Source organism: Physcomitrium patens, chromosome 21, assembly GCF_059467195.1.
Source record: "Physcomitrium patens ecotype Gransden chromosome 21, ASM5946719v1, whole genome shotgun sequence".
NCBI lineage: Eukaryota > Viridiplantae > Streptophyta > Bryopsida > Funariales > Funariaceae > Physcomitrium > Physcomitrium patens.
Window position 1 is genome coordinate 1,567,904 of NC_143430.1, and position 27,147 is coordinate 1,595,050.

Below are 27,147 nucleotides of genomic sequence, written 5' to 3' on the forward strand. Positions count from 1 at the left end.
TGCAGTGACCAGTTGATTGCAGGAAGTATTAGTCTTCCAGTTTGAATTCGGTTTAGCCATTGAATTGTAGATGATGTGATTATTGACGTGAGGTTACTTCCAATTTTAGCAATTTTTATGTGACACAATCTCATAAATACCACATGTAGTCGGTATTAGTGCTCAATTAAAGCTTTATTTCAATATATTGTCATCCAACAGGCAATGAGATCCTAACTTTCCAACACTAATAGTCAGCTTGATCAAGATTAGGTGTGAAGTCCCAGTAATATCTACAATCTTGAAATAGCACCATCGCATTTTGTGACTTAACTACACTTTGAAACATAAATAGGGCTTCATGCATACAGACATCACAAAATTGCTCTCAACAAGAATGTGATTGCTTGGTTGGTTCTTTTATTTGGTGTTGTACACTCTACTTATATGTCATGCATAAAATTAATTATATGAGATAGATATTTTTGATATGTGAATTGAAATATTTTAAAACTTTTTTTGCTTATACATTTTGAGACCAATTCATTACTACAATTGCATGTTACAATTTAAATTACTTATATTCTTGTGCAATTGTTTCACATTTTAAAATCAAGTCTAAAAGGGTTTGATTCAAATTGTACCAATTTTGTATATTCTGTGTTTGTACCTACACATTCTGGTAAAATCTTGTTGCAAGTACCACATGTATCATATTTACAGAAATATAAAATCAAGCTCAAAACAAACGAACTCACTACTTTGGTAATAGATAGTAAGCATATCCAGATAGCCAGAACCAATACATTTTCTTGGATTTATTACGGCGCAAACTTCATGAGCCTGGGTGGGTACCAATGCAACGCAGATTGAAAGTCTTCTAGTATTCATTTGACAAAGATAAATTTCAATAGCGTACGTACAAGTCCGAATTGAGAGTTCTTCAAAGAACGAACTATTGCCTCACATTCTGTCTGAAGGCACTTGAGATCCAACAGTATTGGGAAACGTGGCGCAAAAGAATATTTACAACTTGCTGGATCGCAACGGCAGGTGAGATTCCTCCTTAGCTGCAATCTCAGAATACATTTCTGCAATGGCCGTTGCAAAGCGAGCCTTAGCTTGGGGTCGCTTCACCTGCACATACCCAAATTCATTCTAAATCATTGATCTTCATTTATTAGTTGAACAATAAGGAGAAAATCCAAGGAAAACTGCAGATCATTTCTTCAGGAAATGCACTTCTGGATGAGAATAAATCAGAGTTACCTTGAGCGTGGGTGTAAGCAATCCATTTTCTATTGAGAATGGTTCAGGAATCAACGTCACAGCTTTGGCAAACTCAAAACCTCGCAACTGCAAAGAAAAAACAATGAAGTATTCTCTGAAAAAATGAACCAGGTAGAAGCCTGTGACAAATCTTACACAGCTAAGAGAATTTCGGAACTGCGAGTCCATAGCAACACAAAGAAACAAAGGAACATAGAGAAATTGAATCACTCTGTTACAATCGCTACTTATCTATGCTTAAGCTGTACACTACTGTGGAAATAATTAAAACCAAACCTGTGCTTCGCGACCGACAGTATTCATATCCGCAAGCACAGCCACTCGTACAACAGGATCATCACATAGCCGCTTCAAATCATCTGAGTGCTGCTTCCACCAGAAACAATATATCTTAAGCTTTTATACTGATAAGGTTCATCAGTAATCATTGCAGCTCCTTGACAGTTTAAAGTTATTTAATGGTGCAATTACCACATCCAACTGACAACCAACGTAATATGCAAAAAGTAGCGTTCAGGATCTGCATGTTGGGCTATATGATTTTACTAATGGCTACTGTTGTCAAAGGAAATTAAGTAGGTCTATGAAATACCCACCTTCATACCCCTCGATTTTGCCCAGGCAGACAGAGTCTCTGGATCAACGACAGCAACTGCCACAAGACTCGAGTTGAAACTATCACCTGTGCATATTAATCACCAATTAGATATTTCAAGGAAGACGATAAAACATATATGGCAGGATAGACAATCAAGATAAAATAATATTAATAAAATAAAATAAAAACCTCATTTCAGATGAAAAAAAAATCTTAAGTCATCTACACCAGTTGCAACTTGTTTAGACCACAAGAAATGAAGAGTTCCTCCATTTAAAAAATGAACATACCATGTATGTAACACTGTGTTATGAAACGACTGCGAAGGTAGACATTCTCGATCTTCTCCGGGGCAATGTACTCTCCTTGAGCCAACTTAAAGATATTCTTCTTCCTGCAATGTGTGATGAATGACTCAACAAACACGAAGAACAGAACATACTACTTGTGAACATTCCTGAAAAAGTAAAAGCTAAATTGATCCACTCACGACACCAGAAGTATAGAGTAAATCTAACGTTTTGCCCTGGTATAAATCAACAGACGTTTCAAACGAAAAATGGCAAATATCATACACCAATCGCGATAATTAACGACAGTACCTGTCGATGATTTTGAGCCGACCACCTGGCAACCAACACCCAATATCACCAGTATGTAACCAGCCCTCTTCATCAAAAATCTCCCGTCTGCAATAAAAGTCAACTGTGAACGCCAACTTCCTTTCAAAATGTCATGGGTAGCAAGTAAGCAAGAGCAAGGCAGGAAGAAAAAGAGCAAGAGGAGTACGTTTGAACTTCATCTTTGTAGTAGCCTTTGAACAATGTGGGGCCTCGAACACAGATTTCTCCTCGCGGGTAAGGTTTGTCGTCGTTAGTGTATTCCATCTCCGGAACATCAGCAAGCTTAACCTCTGATATATAAAGTCAACAGAATCCAATCAATCATATTATCATACGTCTTAAATGTTTTTGGTAAGCACTGGCTATTAAGTACCAAGCCACAATCATGTTAAGTTACATCCTTGCTACAACCAGCAATAACTAAGCCGAAGCGACATGAAATCTTTACCGCAAGATGGGCTTGGGGCTCCAACGTGCCCAGATGTGTTGTCTCCGCGTTGAGAGCCAGCAATCAGGCACGACGTTTCCGTCATTCCATAGCCTTCAGAAACAAAACCACCAAAACAACTGCAACCAAGAAATGCAGGTGGGAGTGATTAGATCAAAAAACTTGTCAGATTATCCTTCAGAATTACAAGCACTTCAATGTGATTTTAGACCTACTGCTAAGTAAAGAAAAACGAATCACACATTCAAGAACTAGTGCAAAACAGTAACAGCTCATTGAGCTAAGTTAAAGTCGGTAAAGGCACCCACATTCTTAAGAAGTCCAGAACATCTGGGGATATTGGTGATGCGCCTGACAAGATGATACGAACTCGTCCCCCAAGAGCTGCCTTCACTTTGTTAAAAACCAACCGGTCCCACATGGGTGAAGGAGATTTTCCTGCAAGATAACAAGACAAAAACTTAAAGAAGCTTTCAAAAGAATGAAATGCTGACAAACAGGTATGCATTTATGACAACATTAATTTCAGTTTAATACGAATCATATGCGAAACAATAACATGAGTGGCACAAATTTTAGACCAATAATATGAGGACATAAATCCTTATAGAGGTGGAAAATAATAAGCTACAGTGGAGGTAGTAGAATCTCACCCTTCTCAAGTGCTTGTTTCTTTGCATTGTAGGCAACGTTAAACAGCTTCTCACGTAGTCCACCTGAAGCCTTCACTGTTCCCGTGATTCTGTTACATCAATAGCATCAATTAGAGAAACGCAGAGTTACAGAAGATTGATTGACGTAACGAGCCGAAGGTTTCCTATCTGCCCCTTTTCACAAACAAAGATGTAATTACTACACACTCATGGACAAGCATCAAAAGTCATAATTCGAGACCATTCGTCTAGAAAACTCTGCAGCTGTCAAATATCACCTTCAGAGACTCACTTATCATAAATGCGATTATAAAGACGTGGTACACTGGCGAATATTGTAGGTTTCAAGGTTTCCATATCATCCATTAGCTTCAAAATATCCTGCACGACAACCACGAAAACTGTAGGTCTAAGAGGCCAGCTGGAAGACTCTTCAAAACTGGTTAACACCAGAAGAACGAAAACGCTCGAGACATTTAGGTGTTGCAAGTTCTGTGATCATCTTTACACATAAAATTTCCAACACACACTACTAAACTATCCTACCAGACTGCTATGAGGCCACGTGCCAGGCCTTTGAAACGTAAGAGTAAAGTGAATGATTCTAATACGTCAAGAGTTCCAAGAGTCTTGAAGAGGTCATTCAGTTGTGATAGAATCAAACATCAAGCGCAATTTATGAAAAGTAAATTATGACTAGAAGGTGACACGACTACAACATTGCATAGACGAGATACATGGATAATAACCGTTACAAAAATGATCTAGTATTTAGGTGAATAATGAGATGACTAATAACAGTTCCTTACTCCTTGATAGAAACCAACTGCCACACCATGATGCAGCATGACAAGCATGTTCATCCTCTCGTAAATATGAGCAAGTGGCAGATACGAGATATGCCTGTAGGCAAAACAAAACCAAGAAAATCAAGAAAATACAAAGGATCACGTCTAAAAAAAATTAAACATCATAACCACACAAAAGTAGGAAGAAGAATTTGTCAACTTACACGTCAGAGGGGTAGATAGGTGTAGATTGGCTACTCCCAGCAGCGCTTGCGACAAGGTTGTGGTGAGATATCATTGCTCCCTGTTTCCAAGGTGCCAATGTTAGTCCAAAATGATTATACAAAGCACAAATTTCAGCCCAAGGCATAAAGCTGGTCTACCATGAACTCAGTTAATGATAACAGCAGTCTCCATGCAAAGCCTCAAATGCAACAGTTTCTTAAAATCATAGACAAATGCATAAAGTACTCTGAACTTGGAAATGGATAAAAGTATAACATGGAAATTGAATAGAATTAAGAGGACCATCTCCAAAAAATATTCATCATATGCTACAATTGGTTAGGAGAAATCCACCGCACGTTACGTCACATTCAAAAAAACATGTGATTCGTCAGATATTCATTCAAATTCAAAATAAAATTTTTTAAAATATGGTAAAATGGCTACAGTTTCGGGGTCAAAAGTCTACTCCAAATACCTTGGGAACACCAGTAGTACCACTTGTGTAACATATAGTAGCTAGATCATGTGGCTTTGGTGCCACAAATGCTCGCTGATCTGCTTTACCCTGTTGGAAACACAAGATATCAAACTTAAGTGACCTCGTTATTATTGCGAAGAACTGTTTCAGCAGCATACCCTCATTTTGGTTTTTTGATCGATGAATTTAAGATCCTCTACACTTGACATCCGTGTTCAACTCCAAAGACTTTTTTGATAAAAATCATTCAGCAGGTTCTGAACCAGCTGAAGAGAAAAATAAAATTTAAATAAATATATAAATAAATAAACTGCAGAAGGTAATTCTGCGGGGATGGACAACGGTACCTGAGCTTCGAGTCGAGAGTAAGGCATAATTTCAACCCCTGACTGGGGTGGGAGTGAAGGCACTAAATTCTCAGCACCTCCCACAACCTACGTCTCACAACAGAAATATCATTAAATGCAAAACGCAAGCAAAGCAAGGAACCTTCAAAAGTTACATTCTGCATCTCTGAAAACGCAACGCGGCCAATTTAGTCATACTAGAGCACCAGAGATATTCACATTGAGGACCCATCAAACCAACCTAAATAACACTAATTTCACATTCTTTGTAGTAGGACAATAATCGTGGACAATAAGATTAACACTGAAATATGCCTAGGGTTTGCCAAATGAGTAGAACATCACCAACAGAAACAAGACTACTTGAACCGAATGCAACAAAGAAAATTGTAACAGTGCCTACCACAATGAGCCGTAAACTTGGCAGTTCCGCAAGACAACTCAGTAACTGCTCCAACCCATCCACGCCAAAAACATATTAGATGTTTCCCAACACAGCTATCATAATATAACTTTTTGATTCAATCGCACAAATTAAAGGTGAATCCAACAGAAGCAACTCACAGTCTGCAATTTGTCTGGGGTACAAAACACAGCAGCGACTTCAGCATGGTTGACAATGTATGTCACAGCATCAGCTCCTGCAATCGACTTTAATAAGTTGATGTACTCAAATCTTCCCAAGAACTAAGAAGTTATTCGCAAACTGAGCTTGGTCTAGCAGCTTCCAAATTATTATCACATCAGGTTCTTACTAAGAACTGATTAGTTACGAAAACAACTCAAAACTAAGAGTCTGATTAGTTACGAAATCGAGACAAATAAAGACATTTAGCTAGTCTGTTCAATGTTGATATTTCAGAGAAGGGTGCAGCTTACCAAGAGTGTCATAAAGTGGAACAGACACATAGGAATAAGCGACACATGCTAGTTCTGAGATGACCCATTCTGCTCGATTGATCATGTATATTCCAACACATGAACCCTGCGCATACCGAAGTCAACAGTGCTGAACCAGGGAAAACCTTTTTAGAGAAGCCTGGAAGGTAAGAATACAAATCACATTCAACAGGCATTGGAAGCCTGACAGTTGAATAGAAAGTTACAGAAGTACAATTTTCTCTGAGATTTTCTACCAACTTATTCCGCCATTTTAACTGTTTCCAAACTTAAAGTGCTTACCTTAGGGATACCATGCTGAACAAGACCTGATCCAATCGCAGTGCGTGCCGTTCCTACCTCTCCATAAGTCATCCACCTATACCTGAAGTAAGGACAGTCGTGAAGAAAGTGAGACAAGGAAACAAAAGACCCCCGCCACCCTCAGAAGTGAAGCTTTCATTGCATCACATAACACATCCAAGATATTCAAGCCCCAAACAATGTCGTGAGTCTAGCTTACGGCTCGTATTTACAAGAATTTGTCACTTAGATATACTCCACGAAATAAACAGAATTACAGTGCATTGATACGAAAGCATAAAGAGGAAAGGGGCAACTTACTCGCCAATTGTACCATCCTCTCGGATACGAGTTCCCATACATTTGTTCTCTGCAAAGGCCCCCTTCGCGTACCTTCAGATGAAACCATGCAAGCAAGGTATTGTAAGCAAGCAACAATACAAGTGTGTTTGTGAGCAAGATACAGAAACACCCACAGTGTAAGTAGTTCCACACATCACCATCGTGCCTCAAGCAGTACCAAGGCTAATATCAAATGGTCTAAAAATCAATATATTCGCTACACAGCAGCAAATCAAGATATAGCAGGATAATATTTACAACCAGGAAACATGGATGTCTTACACAAAGTTGTCGTGCAGAGTTCTAATCTCTGGGTGTTCAGGCCAATGATCCATGAGCTCAAGGGGGCTCAGCACTGATCTGTAGTGACCCAAGCCACAGAATCAAATCTCTTGATTAAATAACCAAACCAGAACACCTTCACCTTTCGTTGACTTCAGCGGAAATGTAGTAAGTAGAAATTGAGCACACAAAAGATTTATATAAGAAGCAGAGAACATTACAAGATTAAAATATTCGATAAACACAGTTCATAAACCAAGTCATACAGTTCTCTACATATATCAGGAACCAGCAAATAACTTGCCTTGTTGTGTTGATTTACATTAATGGGTTGCACATGGTATTTTAGAAGGCATTGCACACGATAAAGGAAATATTCGGTGCAAAGAGACCGAAATAAAAGCAGGATACCTGTGAACGTTCCACTTTCCCGTGCTCAATTTCTCCGGCAGCTTTACACTGTATACTTCCTCTGCGCAAAACATAGGCGATAATGAACAAAAAAGGAGACTCAATGGCCAACTTACAGACACAAGCTAGCTTCAACAAGTAATCAAACTAAGAACAACCGCCAAACCAGCGCAGAGGATGCGAGGAAAACAAGAACTAAATACAAGGAGCTGTACGTCTACGGTATAGCCCAAATGTACAAAAATTCTTCGTGACACCGCAAAACATTAGTGATCATATACGGGCTACCAGAACAAAAAAAAGACGACTAAGCCATTGGTAACCATTAAATGCGCCCACCTACGATATATTCGGCAGCCGTTGGTTGATTCTCCAGTTGTGGACGCTCCTCTGCACAAAAGAAAGTTATGAGTGAACAAATGCTCAAGGTTTTAGTTCACAGTAATACTAGCAACACCATTGAAGGCCAAAAATTAGCAACACAGCTGCTATAACAAGATTATAATTCGGCAAACTATGCACCAATACAGAGATAACGACCGCACCATCTTCACAATAACACCATACACTACAGGAAAAGAGGATGCCGTGCGTGCTGTACATTACTGGCATCCTGCAGTAGATATTTCTCACCACCTCTGTTTTTCCTCACTATTTTTAAGTGCACGCCAATTCTTCCCACAATTGCATTCTAGCGGTACATCGAAGACTCAAATTAGATATCCTGAGATACATACCTGAGGCCCTCATCTGCAAATGTGCATTCACGATGCGCATCCGCCTGTCTTGTGTGGTCTCCATTACCAGGGGATCCGCCTCCATCTCTCCGCCCACTGGTGGCTTCTGAGTATTGCAGTCTCAAAACTGAACAACAACACGACCACATGAAACTCACAGTTCCTATTAACAAAAAGATGCAGCTCATTGATTGAATGAAACTGTGCAACGGTTTGAGAACAAAACTTTATCAATTCGAACGATATTCTTAAATTGCGAAAGCAACTTTAAGCGCATCACTGTAAATTGTCGAAGCTTGCCGTTCGAGCAATCGCGAATCGGGAATCATGCACGAACTGCAAACCTAAAAAAAGATAAATGTTGACTTAAGCCATGGACTACGTCGGCAATTTGCGAACAACAGCAGTAAGGAGACTTCTGACCCCCATGGATATCCTTTCAAGTCAAAAACAGCCATGTATGCAGCAAGATGAAAGCTATTGACATACCTCAAGAAGATAGATAATCAACAATTCCAATGTGACATTGACCTAAATCGAAATTGAGTTAATGGTGCAAAAAAAACAATATGAATTACTTTCATAAAGCTACTACGTTTCAAGTATACCCCCGTTTCACGAAAGAATCCCAAGACCATGCATCAAGCCCATTAATCCGCCTAATTGGGTATTCAATATGAACCCAAATCTCCAGGAGAAAAATTCTGTTTGTTGGTATTTTGGACGAGAGACAAAGCAGGAACTTCAAAACCATTCAGCGAAAGAAAACAGACCGCTATTACATCTCAAGCTCCACAGCACACAAGAACTAAATGAAAGAGTCCTAGGTTTTATATGTATCAAACGCAGCGAGCAGTTCGTCCACTTGTAACTTACTCGTCGTCTAACTCTAGCTTTATGCGACCCCAAAACATAACTAGTACCACAGACGCATCATAAATTTAGTAACGCCAACACTGCCCCTTGGGGTGATCATCGTAACAGATTGCAACCAAGTTTCCTAACGTAGCCGAAGAATTGATGGGGAAAATACGGAATTGCCTTCTTGTCCAGCCATGAAATCTGATGAAGATTTTAGTCTTCAGCTTATTGGGATACTTACAATATACGAACTGAAAGGCTTGGAAGTCAAGTCATCATCGGCTACCAAGGTCAAACATTAGTCCACACTCAAGAGTCTTCCCGTGCGACTCATCACACAGACGGTCGACCATTACACCCCCTCACAAAAATTTAAAAAACAAAAAATAAAAATAAAAATGAAAATCTCCTAAAACTGGCAAAAGCCAATTTCACAGTTCCGATCAGAGACCTGCAGCTCAACGCTGCATAAATCTATGTTTGACACAATCCCTCTAGAACTACTTGGCAGAAAACCTTTCATTTCACAAAGCTTCATCACCCTACTCCCAAAACCCACAAGTGCGACACAATGTTGAGTGAACAACACAATTTCGGAAATTTGCAAAATTCTCACTCACGGTAAAACCACACCAAAAACACACGAAACCACCAAAACGTCGAAATCAAACACGAAACTCACAAGCACACTTCCACTTCTTCTTGTTCTGCTTCTTTCGTCTTCGACTACCTCGTCTTCTCCGACTGAGCTTCCAGGCACTTGACTCTACTTCCCACTTCAAGTCCGACGAGATCCTCGAATCATAAGCTTAGAGCGATTTCCAGCCCGAGGGGTGACGGATGGCAGATTGAAACGGTGACAGTAGCTGGGATCCGCAGAAGTAGAGAACTTTGAAGTCATAGCAAGTGTCTTTTAAAGAGTGGGGCCAATGGGGAAGCGGGAGAGAATTGCGGGGGGCTGGATAAAGATGCAATTACGGTGGAGATGCGTTGCGTTCGGTGGGATGGCGCAAGCAGGCATGAGCAAATCATCAAAAAAGGGTAAGGTCCGCGAAAATCATCCGAAGGGCGTGGCGTGCGAGCCTCGCCTGCGCCACCGCGCCACTGACATCCCTCCCAAGCATGGCTCTCCGATGGATTAGTAGCTCACTAATCCAGGCGCTCATCCACCCACTAATCATGTCACTAATCCAGCAACTAACAAGCTTCGTGGTATGACTCTTTGAACCAACACTCCAAATCAAACTCGATCTTATCCATTCCACTCTTCTCTGTGAGTATTTTTTTTCTCTTGTACTGGACTCGCAGTGTGTATGTGAAAGCCTAATGCAGGTTTAATATTGTACATTCAATGAAAAATCGTTGCTGTGGTGAGATGATGAATTTCGATCACATTTGAGGAATTTGAAATGCTGCAATCAATTGCAAAATTGGGTGGTTTTGGAAAGCGTTGAAATGCTTGTTGAAAAGATTAAGTGCTTTCTTTAATATATATATATATATATATATATATAATTGCTGCATTCAATTTTTTAGATATGTGCATTGCAAATATAGAAATATATAAGTAAACATTTTAGGAGAATTTATCAGGAAATTCACTTGCAAGTTTAATTCACTTCTCACCATGACAAAGTTTATATGACACATGGAAGATTTGGGACTAAAAAACATTTAAGATTTCTCCTCTTGTATATTTTCTTAAAATCATTATTCAAAGAAAGAAAACCTTTAAAGATAGAATTGTAAATAAAAATAAGTTACAGTAAAATTGTATACTGCATATAGGGACTTAATTAAAATCATTGTTTGATCATGAATCATATAGATTGAATCAAACATGCATGATATCACCACTTTATTACACACACACACACAAAAAAAAAAAAAAAAAAAAAAAAAAAAAGTTATTTCAGTAAGATCGTATTCATTTATGTGTTCAATGTGCTTATGATAAAATTCTCAAAAATGTTATGTGGACTTGTAAAAGAATTCCAAATGCAATCATCATTACCTGAATTTTTTTTAAACTAATGAAGTTTAGAAAGAAATGTAGAATGTGTTCCCTTTTTTCTTTTCTTTTTTATGTCAAGTCATTCAAAATGTTATTATTACAGTCCAATAAATTAATGAGAAAAAATTATTCTAAGATTCTGATAATACAAAAAAATGATACTATAAAAAAATAAAAACCATCTTTAGTTCGTGTAAAAATGTAAGAAATGAATCAAATCTTTTGCTGTTATAAAGTGTTTAATGATCTAATTATTAAATGCTTGAAATATCAACTGAATACTATTCTCAACTTGAAACTAAGCTTATTCAGAAAATACACTGCCTCTTAGAGTCATTTATAAAAATGTAAATTACATCTTTTTTTAAAATTCTGTTAAGGTCAGACAGTTGATTAAATAGAAGATCATCTACATGTATTGTTGCATTTACTCTGCTTTTTGAAACTGGTTAAATCGAGATTATAAAATTGAATATTCATTTTAAAACTTGTTTATGAATTTTGATGAAAAGACATTGTATATATTTTTTAAATTACTTTTTTACAAACTTTCTTTCTACAAATTTGTACTATCTGGAGGCACTCTTTGATCCAAAAACTAAAAAATATATAAATTTGTATTTATTGTAAAAACTAAATGAAATATAAATTTACATGTATGTATGTATGCTGGCACATGTCGTCCTCAAAAATGAAGTTCTAAAATTTAGCTTCTATTTTATGAACTCAAAAAATTTAAGTTGTAGTAAATTTTGCATTTGTATATATGTAGGAATTAATAATGCTACTACAACCTACTAGCCACAACATGCCATCCACACCAACTTGAAGATCACGATAATATTTTTCCAATTTGAACATCAACACCACCTATTATAATTGTAGGAGGCATTGAAATGTTGTATCACAATTATATAACTTACAGCTTGGCTTATCTCTTGCAAATAGGCAACTAAAGCATTACAACTTATGAAGGTGCTAATAATATTAATTTGCATGAGAAAGAAACATTACATAGAAAGTTGTGAACAAAACATTAGATGCATTGTAAACAAAAAGAGCATATGAGATGAGGGAACAAGAGAAGTACATAAGATATTGAAAGACTATACATTAAAAAAATGGAGGATTATGGAATTAATAACAAAAACTATGGTGACATTAGCAATACTTGTGTATATGTATGTATGTGTGTATATATATATATATATATACATATTTAGTATAACAAGGTATAGATAAGATATTTGTATTGTTGACACATAGAGTTAGATAGTTGGAATTATGTTTCAGAAGTTTTTAGAATTGGAGGCTAGGTTAGTAGGCTGAGTAGAATCTATTATGGAACATTCTAGAAAGAACTTAGGGCGGTTATCTAGAAATGACTTAGGATAGTTATTTAAATAAGGTGTGCTATAGAACCTTCTAGAAAGAATTTAGGGTGGTTATCTAAGTGGAGTCCACCATTAGGAACATTCTAGAAAGTTCCAAGATGATTGAATAAAGCATAAATATGATTGTCCAAGGCCTTTCAGGCATCTAATCACATATGGTTTTGGACCTTTTTTCTTAGTAAGGTTTGATTTTGCATCTTTCTATTCAGTTTTGTTCTATTCTATTTTCATTTGCAAAGTTTTTTTTTTCATGTTTTACTTTATTTAATTTTTTTCAGTTTGTTCTAGTCCGTTTTGTCTTACTCTATGATGAAATTTATATTGCTGTGGATTAGAAGGATCTTAGATTCTTGAGATAGACATGTCATGTTTCACTTAGGCTATAAGCACATCTCAAATTGTTATACGCACAACTATTATATCTATACACATATCTCAAATCGGCTACTCTAGACTCTCTTTTCCTTGTCTAAGGATTGATCAAGAATCTTCTTTCTCTCTTCTTTGTTTACATTTAGGTCCTAGACCTCCTCCTCTTATTTCTTGTCCCAATGGTGGGACTAGGAAGTTAAGAAAAAAAATCCAAGACTTGGTTGAGACAAGAAAGAAGGAAAGGAGGTCCAAAATCTACACCAAGACAAAGAAGAGGAGATCTAGAATAGCCAATCAGTGACCTTAGATGTGAATATATGCATAATAGATGTGTATATAGTAGTTTGGATGTACATATTGCCTGAGCCATCTATATATATATATATATATATATATATATACACACATACAAATAAATAAGGAATATTTTTTAAAAACTATCAAAATGATGAAGCATTAATGCATTATTAAACACAAATTACTTGTTAATAAATACACACTCTTAAAAGTCTACACAACACATACATAAGTTTTATAAAATCCTTATGTATGTTGCTTGCTAATGGTATTTCTAAAATTTTCATTACAAATATAAAGACAAATACCTCTTGAGTCAAAACAAAGTTTCAAAACAAAAAAAAACAAAAATTGCTCAAAATTCACAAATGAGTTTGAAAAATATTTCTAATACCATGTACATATTAGCAGAAATATAATTAAATAAAGAAAAATAAATAGCAGAAGAAGTAAAAGATGTTCACAAGAATTCCTTAACAATTCCTCAAAGAAATTACTTCAAATGCACAATATTATTTTCTGTACCCATTGAAGTGCTTGATTTTTGCTTGAAACACTTTCAGACAAATGACAAACCTGACAAACAACAATAACAATCATAAAGAAAGAAACATGCTCTTTAGTTTCCACAACATAAACAACTGGAATAATTGCAGTGTCAATGCTGTTTAGCTGTGGACATTCTATAGTTTTATAAATAGCTCATTCCCTTGAAGGCCCTATCGGTTTTCGGACAACTTTGGTGTCGTAAGAGGTTAAGAAAGGTGTTCCCTTTGGACTTCCTACCGTGTACAAATGCATCAGAAGCAGCTGATTCGAATTCTGAAGCATCTCAAAAGCTTGGAGATCACCATATTTCTGTGGTACACCATGACTTTTTCTCAATAAGACAAAATTCATCCCTAGTTCTCTATAAAGGTGTCGAGTGAAGCAGCAGTAGTGTGCTGACTACTTAGTCGAAGGGTGTGTTGTTGCGAGGTCTTAAACGCCTCCGAGGAACTGAATTCTCAATCGGCATCACATGGACAGTGTTCATGTCTACCAACTCCTCATTGCTTGTAACTTCGTCGATAAGAGGTTGAAAGATTGGGCTGTGTCGACCGAAAAATACCCGATGTGAAGCTGATATTAGGTGTGACTTCGAAATGTCCTGGTTGCAAGGGGCTCGAGACGCTGTTTTTGCAATGCAAAAAACCTGCATTTGTTTAAGCATTTCATTCTGCGGGCGAGGGCACGCAGAAAAGTCCGGCATAGTCGTTAGCTCCCACCTGTTCCAACTCGCTCTCAAGATACATTTCAAGCTTAGAATTGCATTATTCGCGGAGTTCAAAATTCTAAAACTGCCCAGCAGAATACTGTGTACTTCAACATTATTGCTTCCGATTGCTTCCTAACACAGAATTCAATGACGCTGGTTCTGCCCACCTCAAACTAGACACTGACATGGGCTCATTAACAAGAGAATGGCGGCGAGAGGCGTGAGGCCAGGAAGCACCCTCTTCAAGACTACAATCTAAACTGCGCATAGTGTGCAATGCAAACAACGAATGGTCTTATCTTCAAAAATTGGCTAAGTCCAGCATTCAATCTTATATCGAGGTTCCCGATTTGGAGGCACAATGCACTCAAACAAAGTGACTACTATAGCAAAGTAAATGGCTCTAAAAATTTGAAAATTTAATATCTTCCATCTTTCTTGAAGATAAATATCTATTAATATAAAACCTAAGTTTACAAGACAAATCAATTCAAAAATCGACTTTACCGAGTCAGGATAAACCAAAACTTGGTAAATGAGGCATGAATTCGGGTACAGTTCAGAGGGCACTTAAGCTACTCCAGAATAAATTCACACAATCTTCTGGTTAGATCACGCATTACAGGAAAAGGTCACAGACAGTAAGATCCTGTGCCACCTTCAACGGCCAGGATTCCTGCAACCGATCGAATCTCCATCCGAAGGCTCTGTTCGAACTGCTACCAAGCAGCAGCACGCAAACACTCCATCAACCATCATCCTCACCTACAGTTATCATTTAACAAATCATAAAAATAAGCAAGGCCTCACAACAAGAAGCCATTAAGTCAAGTGAAATGTGCGGGACAGAACATCGAGCAGCCACGGATATCAAGCGAACAAAAACCAGGATCAAGCCTACAATCGTAACAACATATTTCTCATGCAGCCTACAGAATGAACGAAAATTGCAACAGCAGAAACGAAACAACAAATATGACCAACTAACCAAAAATAACACGTAAACAACAACTCTCGTCCGCAAATAAAAATTCAAATCGACTCATCCAGACCGACAAAATCAATGGTGACTTGCATCATAATGCACAAGACGTACGAAACAAGAGTGACTCAACAACGATCCGGCACGAAGTTCATCTCCAGCTCAAGAACCAGGCCAACGTCAATCGGCGACAGCGTAAGTAACCAATGTAAAGAAGCCACGCATCCCTAAAAACAAGGTCGATTCCCCTTGATGCACGAAGCTGGTGATTGTGGCTTCGTTTCCTCCCCTTATCTCACAAACACTCCGTGCAATTGTCCCCCAAGTACCACATAATGCCTCTTCACAACCTTAGGTCCCATCGATCCATTGTCACGGGCAGTCGCACACTCATTCCAGGTGTTCGATGTCTCCGATCCGTATTCATCCACGCCCGATCGAACCCATTGGTTCCTCGAAGGCATACGCAAATTTGGACTCCGACCAGAAGCGCTACCATGTCCGATCCGAAGTCCAACAAACTCCTGCAAACTCCTACCTCCGCGAACCAGAGCTGAAACGCACCAGAGCCTCTCGGCATTCTAGGGTCATTGGATTTCTCGCCGATGTTGTTGGTTGTCTGACCCTCTTGCACCAACACAATCGCTGGTTGCAATGGTGTGACGCTGAAGTGGGCGCTCTTCCGTCAGCGCTCGGAGGGAGGTCCATGACGGCGTTCTCGAAGTGGCATGCCTCGCTGGTATGTTCGGGCTCAAGGGCTCACGTTTCTCGAACGTGACTGTTGTAAGCGCGCTGGGCTGACGGCATGCACCATGTCTGTAGGTATCGAATCCTCCGATGCCCTTCTTGTGACATCCTCGTAGACGGTGGATTGGCCTCGTGGAAACGCGTGCAGTCCAATCAGCGAGGATAAGAGAAATCATGTGTGGTGTGGATCTGCGTCCCATCGTCTGGGCTACTTTGGACAAGCGAGGTTTGCAGCGGCATTGCAAGTAACCAAGTGTATTCTCTCGTTGCGCGCAGGCATTGGATTTTCTGTTCGACGGAGGAGTAGGTTTTTCCATGTCCACGTGCTCCACGGGTAGCGCGTCCTCGCACGCCGCATCTCGCATCACCTGTGTTGGTCGCTACACAACCGGGGGAAGCATCCAGAGAAAAACCGCGTCGACAAACATCAGCGCAGAAAATGCTTGAAGACATGTCGAGGCATGTCATCGATAATTGACTGAGAACGACAGCATCGTCAGCCGACGGGAGCCGAGGCTCATGCCAAAGAATGGGCTGGATCGGGACATCGGCCGTGTCCCGCTTTCTTCATCACGTGAGTGTGTGGAAACCGACGCCTGAGGATCCATGTGCTGATTGGACTCTATCCAGGATAGATTGTAAAAATCAGAAGCTGCTGCCGAGCGAGGAGCGCGGGGGCAGTGGAGTGGCGCGGATGTTGCGCCGAAGTTGTGCGTGGAGCATTGCAACAGTCGCGTGCGAGACCTATGAAGTGTCCACTGTGAGCAGCAGCCACGTGAGGACGGCCTGCCCGGCGAGGAGTGGGCACTGGCGATTGAAGAGGTTCACGAGAGCCGGAGAGTCCAGACTTTAGTTGTAATGGCCCCGTTGGCCTTCGTAAGCGGCCGCTCCATCGTGGTCTCCCAGAAGTCGCATCGCCGAAACGGGGGCATGGCGAGTGCAAGCCCCGGAGGAGGGAAGGGCATCGCGGGCGTTGGGCGGGGCGGGCAAAACGGAACAGAGGAGGGGCGGGAGCAGCGCTTGAGCACTTCGGGCGGAGAGCGTGGCGAGGACTGGCAATGCGGCTCCAGCGCACTTCTTTCCAAGTGTGAAGCCCAGGAAGAGGTGCAGAAGGCCGGGAGGGAACCGCGCGGGCGAATCCTCCCGCGGGGCTGGAAAACAGGGATTACCGAGGGTGATCGACGCGCAGGACTCTCAGACAAAACCGAGTCGAGGGCGTTCGACGGTTGGGCTCGTTTCAACGTTGCTGTTAGAGAATCATAAAGAGGAACCGGTTTCCTTCTGACATCCGCCTTCCGTAATAGTCTAGATGGTTAGGATAACTGGCTTTCACCCAGTCGACCCGGGTTCGAGTCCCGGTTACGGAGCATTGCGGGGATAGCTCAGTTGGGAGAGCGTCAGACTGAAGATCTGAAGGTCGCGTGTTCGATCCACGCTCACCGCATTCCACCTTTTGTGGAAAAGCTATAAAGCTTCTATTTTTTATATTAAATGTTTCTTTGGATTTGTAGATAAATATCCAAGGTGAGTATTTAGACTTTATAAGGCAAGATGGCATTCATTGGAAAATCAATGGTTGTTGAAATCAATGCAATAGACATTTACTATATTATAAATCTATTGTTGTAAATGTAAGGATTTGAAACAAACTTGAATTCAAAGATTGAAAGATCACAATAAACCTTGTATAAAAAGGACAAGGAATACACATTTTGCAATCAATATTTGGTCTTTATTTTTTAGTGTGCTTTGAAACTAAACCTAATTCATGGAATTTTTATCATGATAGATTTTGAAGTATTAATTAAATACAAGCTTTTAAATATAATTAAACGTGGTATGTGTTGGTTGGTAGGTTAAATACCTAGCCAATAAGTTACCCATGTATTGCACATGTTGGTAGCTTGTGGTTCAAGTTAAATATATGGCATACATGTAAGAGACTTGGCTTGTAAATATGGCATGTGTCTCACAAGGTGGACATGTTTTAGAGGTCTTATAGAACCTTGCTACATAGCTTCTACTTAGATAGTATATACAGAAGCAAGAATGAAGCCTTCTTCATTCTTTTCAACACCTTTATTGTTAGTCTTGTTTTAAGAATCTTCAGTCTTCTTGGCTTTGGCAATAGCCATTTTAGTTTCAATAGTATACTATTTTGAGTGAATATCTATTCTTTCTAAGCAACATAAGAATATAGAATATGTTTTATTTGTTTGTGATATATGTACTTGATAATTTGACAAGAGCACTACCTCAAATATGATTCCAAGAATCATATGGACAATACTTTATAAGACTATGCACATTCTTCTTGTCAAAGGTATCTTGATAATTTTGGTATTAGCTTGGAATGCCACTTGTAATCTTTCCACATCAAAAATGGGTGTAGCATATATAACAAAAGGTGACTAGTCTTTTGTAGTATGCATGAAAGCTCTTGCATCTACTAATGAAGATTTGATTGTTGTAAATTTGTGACTTTTAAATTGAAAAATATAGTTCTTAGTTAAATTACAATAAAAATTAAGGTTCCAAAGATTTTAGTCTATTTAAGGATTATACTACTTTAATCATGATAATCCTAAAATAATTAGATTAGAGAAAAATCTAAGCCACTTATCCCAACCTTAAAATCCCCATCGAGATTAAAACTGAAAACACAACTGTGTGTTACAATTTGTGTCTGACACATGTGACTAGGCTACTGGCCGGATGTAGGTGGATTCTTATCGTTTCAATTCTAGCACCATTTCAGTGCTGGTGTCTAGACCTTTAGCTTAGAAAACTGAGGCCTATGGCCGTGCTGGGTTAAACAGGGGACATCTGTCGCTAGAGGTAGGATTTTGTAACTTCCTGTTTTTGTTGTCGTTACTTATTTGATGTAATGAAAAAACTAACTTGCCTTGTTGATGTTGATCTTTTTGAGGATGTCGGTTACCAAGGTTAAAGAGTTGTCCTCCGCATCTCTAATATAGTTAGACTTTTCCAAAATTGTAGGTTGTTTCTCGCTGATTCAACTGTTCTGTGGAGGTCTTTCCGCTCGTATGGAATTACGTCAAAGAGACGTTGTCGTTTTATGTTGATGCGTTGTTGAGGCCGTGTTGTTCGTGGTAAATTTGGGCAAAAGGCCCTCCGTTCTCGCTCCATGTTCACCAAATCTTCTTCTGCTTCTTGTTTGAGGGTTGTTTCTTGTTGTATTGTATCGTCATTGCTGATATGAAAAGAGTAGTTGGGAGTCATATATCGTTGGCGTTGAGGTGGATTAGATGGTGAATCGTGGGGATTGGGGCCTGGTTGCTCCTATCTGATTCACTTCGTCAAGTAGGTTATTTATGGCCACTAATGCGCTCGTTGTGTCCGGTTCGAAGCAGCAGGTCCGTCCATCCGCTCGAGAGTAGCAAGACCAGGAAATGACACAATTGTGTTTGCATCGCACATCAATGTAAAAGAGTAGTTAGCTTCTTGCTACACAAGGCCTTGTTTATGTTGATCTTATTAAGGATGTCGGTTATCGAGGTTAAAGAATTGTCTTCCATCCGCTAACCAATTGTGAAAATTTTCGCCTTGTAGAAATTGTGTAGTTGACGCATAGATCTCTGATGCAGTTAGACTTTCCCGAAATTGTGGGTTGTTTCTTGCTGATTCAACTATTCTGTGAAGGTCTTCCGGTCCGTATGGTATTGTGTCAAAGTGACGTTGTCATTCTGTGTTGATACGTTGATGAAGCCGTGTTGTTCGTGGTCAATCTGGTGGAATGGCCCTCCGTTCTTGCTCCATGTTCACCAAAATTTCTTCTATTTCTTGTTTGAGGGTTGTGTCTATCTGTTGTGATGTATCTTGATCACTAATTTCAAACAGGGTAGATGGGAGTCGTATTTCGTTGGCATCATGGTCGAGTGTATGGTGAGTTTGGGGATCGATTCCTGGTTGCTCAGATCTTGGTTCACTTCGTCGAATAGGTTATCTATAGCCAATGACAAGTCTCTGCTCTCAAATAGAAGTTGTGGAATCTTCTAATATGTCTATTAGAGGTTGGACTGTTGTTGAGGAACATCCTCGGCTAGGTGCTGTGGTAGGAAGTTTGATGGGGGAAGCCGATTCAACTGAGGAGGATTGCCGGATACGGCAATTATACTATACTATGTTCTATCCATACTTTGTTGAAAAGATTTATGAGGGTGTTGATCTTTGCTGGAGATAGATTGTAGCGAAATGTACTTATCCACACCGGTGCTCCAACCTGGATGACTATTTTAGATGCGTAAAACAGGACCTTGCCAATGAGGTAGTGCTCTTGTCAAATTATCAAGTACATATATCACAAACAAATAAAACATATTCTATATTCTTATGTTGCTTAGAAAGAATAGATATTCACTCAAAATAGTATACTATTGAAACTAAAATGGCTATTGCCAAAGCCAAGAAGACTGAAGATTCTTAAAACAAGACTAACAATAAAGGTGTTGAAAAGAATGAAGAAGGCTTCATTCTTGCTTCTGTATATACTATCTAAGTAGAAGCTATGTAGCAAGGTTCTATAAGACCTCTAAAACATGTCCACCTTGTGAGACACATGCCATATTTACAAGCCAAGTCTCTTACATGTATGCCATATATTTAACTTGAACCACAAGCTACCAACATGTGCAATACATGGGTAACTTATTGGCTAGGTATTTAACCTACCAACCAACACATACCACGTTTAATTATATTTAAAAGCTTGTATTTAATTAATACTTCAAAATCTATCATGATAAAAATTCCATGAATTAGGTTTAGTTTCAAAGCACACTAAAAAATAAAGACCAAATATTGATTGCAAAATGTGTATTCCTTGTCCTTTTTATACAAGGTTTATTGTGATCTTTCAATCTTTGAATTCAAGTTTGTTTCAAATCCTTACATTTACAACAATAGATTTATAATATAGTAAATGTCTATTGCATTGATTTCAACAACCATTGATTTTCCAATGAATGCCATCTTGCCTTATAAAGTCTAAATACTCACCTTGGATATTTATCTACAAATCCAAAGAAACATTTAATATAAAAAATAGAAGCTTTATAGCTTTTCCACAAAAGGTGGAATGCGGTGAGCGTGGATCGAACACGCGACCTTCAGATCTTCAGTCTGACGCTCTCCCAACTGAGCTATCCCCGCAATGCTCCGTAACCGGGACTCGAACCCGGGTCGACTGGGTGAAAGCCAGTTATCCTAACCATCTAGACTATTACGGAAGGCGGATGTCAGAAGGAAACCGGTTCCTCTTTATGATTCTCTAACAGCAACGTTGAAACGAGCCCAACCGTCGAACGCCCTCGACTCGGTTTTGTCTGAGAGTCCTGCGCGTCGATCACCCTCGGTAATCCCTGTTTTCCAGCCCCGCGGGAGGATTCGCCCGCGCGGTTCCCTCCCGGCCTTCTGCACCTCTTCCTGGGCTTCACACTTGGAAAGAAGTGCGCTGGAGCCGCATTGCCAGTCCTCGCCACGCTCTCCGCCCGAAGTGCTCAAGCGCTGCTCCCGCCCCTCCTCTGTTCCGTTTTGCCCGCCCCGCCCAACGCCCGCGATGCCCTTCCCTCCTCCGGGGCTTGCACTCGCCATGCCCCCGTTTCGGCGATGCGACTTCTGGGAGACCACGATGGAGCGGCCGCTTACGAAGGCCAACGGGGCCATTACAACTAAAGTCTGGACTCTCCGGCTCTCGTGAACCTCTTCAATCGCCAGTGCCCACTCCTCGCCGGGCAGGCCGTCCTCACGTGGCTGCTGCTCACAGTGGACACTTCATAGGTCTCGCACGCGACTGTTGCAATGCTCCACGCACAACTTCGGCGCAACATCCGCGCCACTCCACTGCCCCCGCGCTCCTCGCTCGGCAGCAGCTTCTGATTTTTACAATCTATCCTGGATAGAGTCCAATCAGCACATGGATCCTCAGGCGTCGGTTTCCACACACTCACGTGATGAAGAAAGCGGGACACGGCCGATGTCCCGATCCAGCCCATTCTTTGGCATGAGCCTCGGCTCCCGTCGGCTGACGATGCTGTCGTTCTCAGTCAATTATCGATGACATGCCTCGACATGTCTTCAAGCATTTTCTGCGCTGATGTTTGTCGACGCGGTTTTTCTCTGGATGCTTCCCCCGGTTGTGTAGCGACCAACACAGGTGATGCGAGATGCGGCGTGCGAGGACGCGCTACCCGTGGAGCACGTGGACATGGAAAAACCTACTCCTCCGTCGAACAGAAAATCCAATGCCTGCGCGCAACGAGAGAATACACTTGGTTACTTGCAATGCCGCTGCAAACCTCGCTTGTCCAAAGTAGCCCAGACGATGGGACGCAGATCCACACCACACATGATTTCTCTTATCCTCGCTGATTGGACTGCACGCGTTTCCACGAGGCCAATCCACCGTCTACGAGGATGTCACAAGAAGGGCATCGGAGGATTCGATACCTACAGACATGGTGCATGCCGTCAGCCCAGCGCGCTTACAACAGTCACGTTCGAGAAACGTGAGCCCTTGAGCCCGAACATACCAGCGAGGCATGCCACTTCGAGAACGCCGTCATGGACCTCCCTCCGAGCGCTGACGGAAGAGCGCCCACTTCAGCGTCACACCATTGCAACCAGCGATTGTGTTGGTGCAAGAGGGTCAGACAACCAACAACATCGGCGAGAAATCCAATGACCCTAGAATGCCGAGAGGCTCTGGTGCGTTTCAGCTCTGGTTCGCGGAGGTAGGAGTTTGCAGGAGTTTGTTGGACTTCGGATCGGACATGGTAGCGCTTCTGGTCGGAGTCCAAATTTGCGTATGCCTTCGAGGAACCAATGGGTTCGATCGGGCGTGGATGAATACGGATCGGAGACATCGAACACCTGGAATGAGTGTGCGACTGCCCGTGACAATGGATCGATGGGACCTAAGGTTGTGAAGAGGCATTATGTGGTACTTGGGGGACAATTGCACGGAGTGTTTGTGAGATAAGGGGAGGAAACGAAGCCACAATCACCAGCTTCGTGCATCAAGGGGAATCGACCTTGTTTTTAGGGATGCGTGGCTTCTTTACATTGGTTACTTACGCTGTCGCCGATTGACGTTGGCCTGGTTCTTGAGCTGGAGATGAACTTCGTGCCGGATCGTTGTTGAGTCACTCTTGTTTCGTACGTCTTGTGCATTATGATGCAAGTCACCATTGATTTTGTCGGTCTGGATGAGTCGATTTGAATTTTTATTTGCGGACGAGAGTTGTTGTTTACGTGTTATTTTTGGTTAGTTGGTCATATTTGTTGTTTCGTTTCTGCTGTTGCAATTTTCGTTCATTCTGTAGGCTGCATGAGAAATATGTTGTTACGATTGTAGGCTTGATCCTGGTTTTTGTTCGCTTGATATCCGTGGCTGCTCGATGTTCTGTCCCGCACATTTCACTTGACTTAATGGCTTCTTGTTGTGAGGCCTTGCTTATTTTTATGATTTGTTAAATGATAACTGTAGGTGAGGATGATGGTTGATGGAGTGTTTGCGTGCTGCTGCTTGGTAGCAGTTCGAACAGAGCCTTCGGATGGAGATTCGATCGGTTGCAGGAATCCTGGCCGTTGAAGGTGGCACAGGATCTTACTGTCTGTGACCTTTTCCTGTAATGCGTGATCTAACCAGAAGATTGTGTGAATTTATTCTGGAGTAGCTTAAGTGCCCTCTGAACTGTACCCGAATTCATGCCTCATTTACCAAGTTTTGGTTTATCCTGACTCGGTAAAGTCGATTTTTGAATTGATTTGTCTTGTAAACTTAGGTTTTATATTAATAGATATTTATCTTCAAGAAAGATGGAAGATATTAAATTTTCAAATTTTTAGAGCCATTTACTTTGCTATAGTAGTCACTTTGTTTGAGTGCATTGTGCCTCCAAATCGGGAACCTCGATATAAGATTGAATGCTGGACTTAGCCAATTTTTGAAGATAAGACCATTCGTTGTTTGCATTGCACACTATGCGCAGTTTAGATTGTAGTCTTGAAGAGGGTGCTTCCTGGCCTCACGCCTCTCGCCGCCATTCTCTTGTTAATGAGCCCATGTCAGTGTCTAGTTTGAGGTGGGCAGAACCAGCGTCATTGAATTCTGTGTTAGGAAGCAATCGGAAGCAATAATGTTGAAGTACACAGTATTCTGCTGGGCAGTTTTAGAATTTTGAACTCCGCGAATAATGCAATTCTAAGCTTGAAATGTATCTTGAGAGCGAGTTGGAACAGGTGGGAGCTAACGACTATGCCGGACTTTTCTGCGTGCCCTCGCCCGCAGAATGAAATGCTTAAACAAATGCAGGTTTTTTGCATTGCAAAAACAGCGTCTCGAGCCCCTTGCAACCAGGACATTTCGAAGTCACACCTAATATCAGCTTCACATCGGGTATTTTTCGGTCGACACAGCCCAATCTTTCAACCTCTTATCGACGAAGTTACAAGCAATGAGGAGTTGGTAGACATGAACACTGTCCATGTGATGCCGATTGAGAATTCAGTTCCTCGGAGGCGTTTAAGACCTCGCAACAACACACCCTTCGACTAAGTAGTCAGCACACTACTGCTGCTTCACTCGACACCTTTATAGAGAACTAGGGATGAATTTTGTCTTATTGAGAAAAAGTCATGGTGTACCACAGAAATATGGTGATCTCCAAGCTTTTGAGATGCTTCAGAATTCGAATCAGCTGCTTCTGATGCATTTGTACACGGTAGGAAGTCCAAAGGGAACACCTTTCTTAACCTCTTACGACACCAAAGTTGTCCGAAAACCGATAGGGCCTTCAAGGGAATGAGCTATTTATAAAACTATAGAATGTCCACAGCTAAACAGCATTGACACTGCAATTATTCCAGTTGTTTATGTTGTGGAAACTAAAGAGCATGTTTCTTTCTTTATGATTGTTATTGTTGTTTGTCAGGTTTGTCATTTGTCTGAAAGTGTTTCAAGCAAAAATCAAGCACTTCAATGGGTACAGAAAATAATATTGTGCATTTGAAGTAATTTCTTTGAGGAATTGTTAAGGAATTCTTGTGAACATCTTTTACTTCTTCTGCTATTTATTTTTCTTTATTTAATTATATTTCTGCTAATATGTACATGGTATTAGAAATATTTTTCAAACTCATTTGTGAATTTTGAGCAATTTTTGTTTTTTTTTGTTTTGAAACTTTGTTTTGACTCAAGAGGTATTTGTCTTTATATTTGTAATGAAAATTTTAGAAATACCATTAGCAAGCAACATACATAAGGATTTTATAAAACTTATGTATGTGTTGTGTAGACTTTTAAGAGTGTGTATTTATTAACAAGTAATTTGTGTTTAATAATGCATTAATGCTTCATCATTTTGATAGTTTTTAAAAAATATTCCTTATTTATTTGTATGTGTGTATATATATATATATATATATATATATATATAGATGGCTCAGGCAATATGTACATCCAAACTACTATATACACATCTATTATGCATATATTCACATCTAAGGTCACTGATTGGCTATTCTAGATCTCCTCTTCTTTGTCTTGGTGTAGATTTTGGACCTCCTTTCCTTCTTTCTTGTCTCAACCAAGTCTTGGATTTTTTTTCTTAACTTCCTAGTCCCACCATTGGGACAAGAAATAAGAGGAGGAGGTCTAGGACCTAAATGTAAACAAAGAAGAGAGAAAGAAGATTCTTGATCAATCCTTAGACAAGGAAAAGAGAGTCTAGAGTAGCCGATTTGAGATATGTGTATAGATATAATAGTTGTGCGTATAACAATTTGAGATGTGCTTATAGCCTAAGTGAAACATGACATGTCTATCTCAAGAATCTAAGATCCTTCTAATCCACAGCAATATAAATTTCATCATAGAGTAAGACAAAACGGACTAGAACAAACTGAAAAAAATTAAATAAAGTAAAACATGAAAAAAAAAACTTTGCAAATGAAAATAGAATAGAACAAAACTGAATAGAAAGATGCAAAATCAAACCTTACTAAGAAAAAAGGTCCAAAACCATATGTGATTAGATGCCTGAAAGGCCTTGGACAATCATATTTATGCTTTATTCAATCATCTTGGAACTTTCTAGAATGTTCCTAATGGTGGACTCCACTTAGATAACCACCCTAAATTCTTTCTAGAAGGTTCTATAGCACACCTTATTTAAATAACTATCCTAAGTCATTTCTAGATAACCGCCCTAAGTTCTTTCTAGAATGTTCCATAATAGATTCTACTCAGCCTACTAACCTAGCCTCCAATTCTAAAAACTTCTGAAACATAATTCCAACTATCTAACTCTATGTGTCAACAATACAAATATCTTATCTATACCTTGTTATACTAAGTATGTATATATATATATATATATATACACACATACATACATATACACAAGTATTGCTAATGTCACCATAGTTTTTGTTATTAATTCCATAATCCTCCATTTTGTTAATGTATAGTCTTTCAATATCTTATGTACTTCTCTTGTTCCCTCATCTCATATGCTCTTTTTGTTTACAATGCATCTAATGTTTTGTTCACAACTTTCTATGTAATGTTTCTTTCTCATGCAAATTAATATTATTAGCACCTTCATAAGTTGTAATGCTTTAGTTGCCTATTTGCAAGAGATAAGCCAAGCTGTAAGTTATATAATTGTGATACAACATTTCAATGCCTCCTACAATTATAATAGGTGGTGTTGATGTTCAAATTGGAAAAATATTATCGTGATCTTCAAGTTGGTGTGGATGGCATGTTGTGGCTAGTAGGTTGTAGTAGCATTATTAATTCCTACATATATA

The 27,147-nt window shown here is 39.8% G+C and overlaps 3 protein-coding genes and 4 non-coding genes across 13 annotated transcripts; 3 read left to right on the forward strand and 4 right to left on the reverse strand.

Annotated features, from left to right (window-relative positions):
• Positions 1 to 848: 848 nt before the first annotated feature.
• LOC112274403 (long chain acyl-CoA synthetase 6, peroxisomal) lies at positions 849 to 10,266 on the reverse strand. 3 transcript variants are annotated; one of them, XM_024503868.3, is made up of 25 exons: positions 9,489 to 10,266; positions 8,387 to 8,513; positions 7,989 to 8,039; positions 7,650 to 7,710; positions 7,239 to 7,316; positions 6,936 to 7,007; positions 6,615 to 6,696; positions 6,312 to 6,417; positions 5,997 to 6,073; positions 5,836 to 5,880; positions 5,433 to 5,519; positions 5,083 to 5,172; positions 4,604 to 4,683; positions 4,401 to 4,494; positions 3,884 to 3,972; positions 3,592 to 3,680; positions 3,247 to 3,376; positions 2,939 to 3,057; positions 2,657 to 2,780; positions 2,470 to 2,556; positions 2,158 to 2,261; positions 1,866 to 1,951; positions 1,546 to 1,635; positions 1,249 to 1,335; positions 849 to 1,116 (listed from the first exon to the last, which is right to left on the reverse strand). In XM_024503868.3, exons 2-25 carry the CDS (start codon positions 8,469 to 8,471, stop codon positions 1,006 to 1,008), a joined length of 2,124 nt encoding a protein of 707 aa, XP_024359636.1. In that variant the 5' UTR covers positions 8,472 to 8,513; positions 9,489 to 10,266; the 3' UTR covers positions 849 to 1,005. The 3 variants fall into 3 exon arrangements, with proteins under 3 accessions (XP_024359636.1, XP_024359634.1, XP_024359635.1); XM_024503866.3 differs by having other exon boundaries at positions 9,930 to 10,264; XM_024503867.2 differs by having other exon boundaries at positions 9,978 to 10,118.
• A 3,440-nt stretch (positions 10,267 to 13,706) lies between these two features.
• Positions 13,707 to 16,676, reverse strand: LOC141044655 (uncharacterized). 3 transcript variants are annotated; one of them, XR_016499633.1, is made up of 2 exons: positions 15,915 to 16,676; positions 13,707 to 15,347 (listed from the first exon to the last, which is right to left on the reverse strand). XR_016499633.1 is itself a non-coding variant. In XM_090245606.1 (2 exons), exon 1 carries the CDS (start codon positions 16,674 to 16,676, stop codon positions 16,152 to 16,154), a length of 525 nt encoding a protein of 174 aa, XP_090101732.1. In that variant the 3' UTR covers positions 13,707 to 15,347; positions 16,129 to 16,151. The 3 variants fall into 3 exon arrangements, 1 of the variants encoding a protein (XP_090101732.1); XR_016499632.1 differs by having other exon boundaries at positions 15,679 to 16,676; XM_090245606.1 differs by having other exon boundaries at positions 16,129 to 16,676.
• A 929-nt stretch (positions 16,677 to 17,605) lies between these two features.
• TRNAE-UUC (transfer RNA glutamic acid (anticodon UUC)) lies at positions 17,606 to 17,678 on the forward strand. The gene has a single exon. It is a non-coding gene; the product is annotated as a tRNA-Glu (tRNA).
• Positions 17,679 to 17,682: 4 nt separating this feature from the next.
• TRNAF-GAA (transfer RNA phenylalanine (anticodon GAA)) lies at positions 17,683 to 17,755 on the forward strand. Its single transcript has one exon. It is a non-coding gene; the product is annotated as a tRNA-Phe (tRNA).
• A 3,655-nt stretch (positions 17,756 to 21,410) lies between these two features.
• Positions 21,411 to 21,483, reverse strand: TRNAF-GAA (transfer RNA phenylalanine (anticodon GAA)). The gene has a single exon. It is a non-coding gene; the product is annotated as a tRNA-Phe (tRNA).
• Positions 21,484 to 21,487: 4 nt separating this feature from the next.
• Positions 21,488 to 21,560, reverse strand: TRNAE-UUC (transfer RNA glutamic acid (anticodon UUC)). The gene has a single exon. It is a non-coding gene; the product is annotated as a tRNA-Glu (tRNA).
• Positions 21,561 to 22,489: 929 nt separating this feature from the next.
• Positions 22,490 to 25,459, forward strand: LOC141045057 (uncharacterized). 3 transcript variants are annotated; one of them, XR_016499634.1, is made up of 2 exons: positions 22,490 to 23,487; positions 23,819 to 25,459. XR_016499634.1 is itself a non-coding variant. In XM_090245607.1 (2 exons), the coding sequence occupies exon 1, from the start codon at positions 22,490 to 22,492 to the stop codon at positions 23,012 to 23,014; it is 525 nt and encodes a 174-aa protein (XP_090101733.1). In that variant the 3' UTR covers positions 23,015 to 23,037; positions 23,819 to 25,459. The 3 variants fall into 3 exon arrangements, 1 of the variants encoding a protein (XP_090101733.1); XR_016499635.1 differs by having other exon boundaries at positions 22,490 to 23,251; XM_090245607.1 differs by having other exon boundaries at positions 22,490 to 23,037.
• Positions 25,460 to 27,147: the final 1,688 nt, after the last annotated feature.

What these genes read in the sequence shown, in the direction of transcription:
- LOC112274403 (XM_024503868.3), bottom strand. Translation starts at nt 8,471, where the DNA reads ATGGAGGCGGATCCCCTGGTAATGGAGACCACACAAGACAGGCGGATG. An exon ending in ACTCTCGACTCGAAGCTCAG is followed by an intron (nt 5,173 to 5,432) that starts GTACCGTTGTCC and finishes TGTTTCCAACAG; the next exon opens with GGTAAAGCAGATCAGCGAGC. An exon ending in CCTATCTACCCCTCTGACGT is followed by an intron (nt 4,495 to 4,603) that starts GTAAGTTGACAA and finishes TTTTGCCTACAG; the next exon opens with GCATATCTCGTATCTGCCAC.
- LOC141045057 (XM_090245607.1), top strand. Translation starts at nt 22,490, where the DNA reads ATGCGAGATGCGGCGTGCGAGGACGCGCTACCCGTGGAGCACGTGGAC.
- LOC141044655 (XM_090245606.1), bottom strand. Translation starts at nt 16,676, where the DNA reads ATGCGAGATGCGGCGTGCGAGGACGCGCTACCCGTGGAGCACGTGGAC.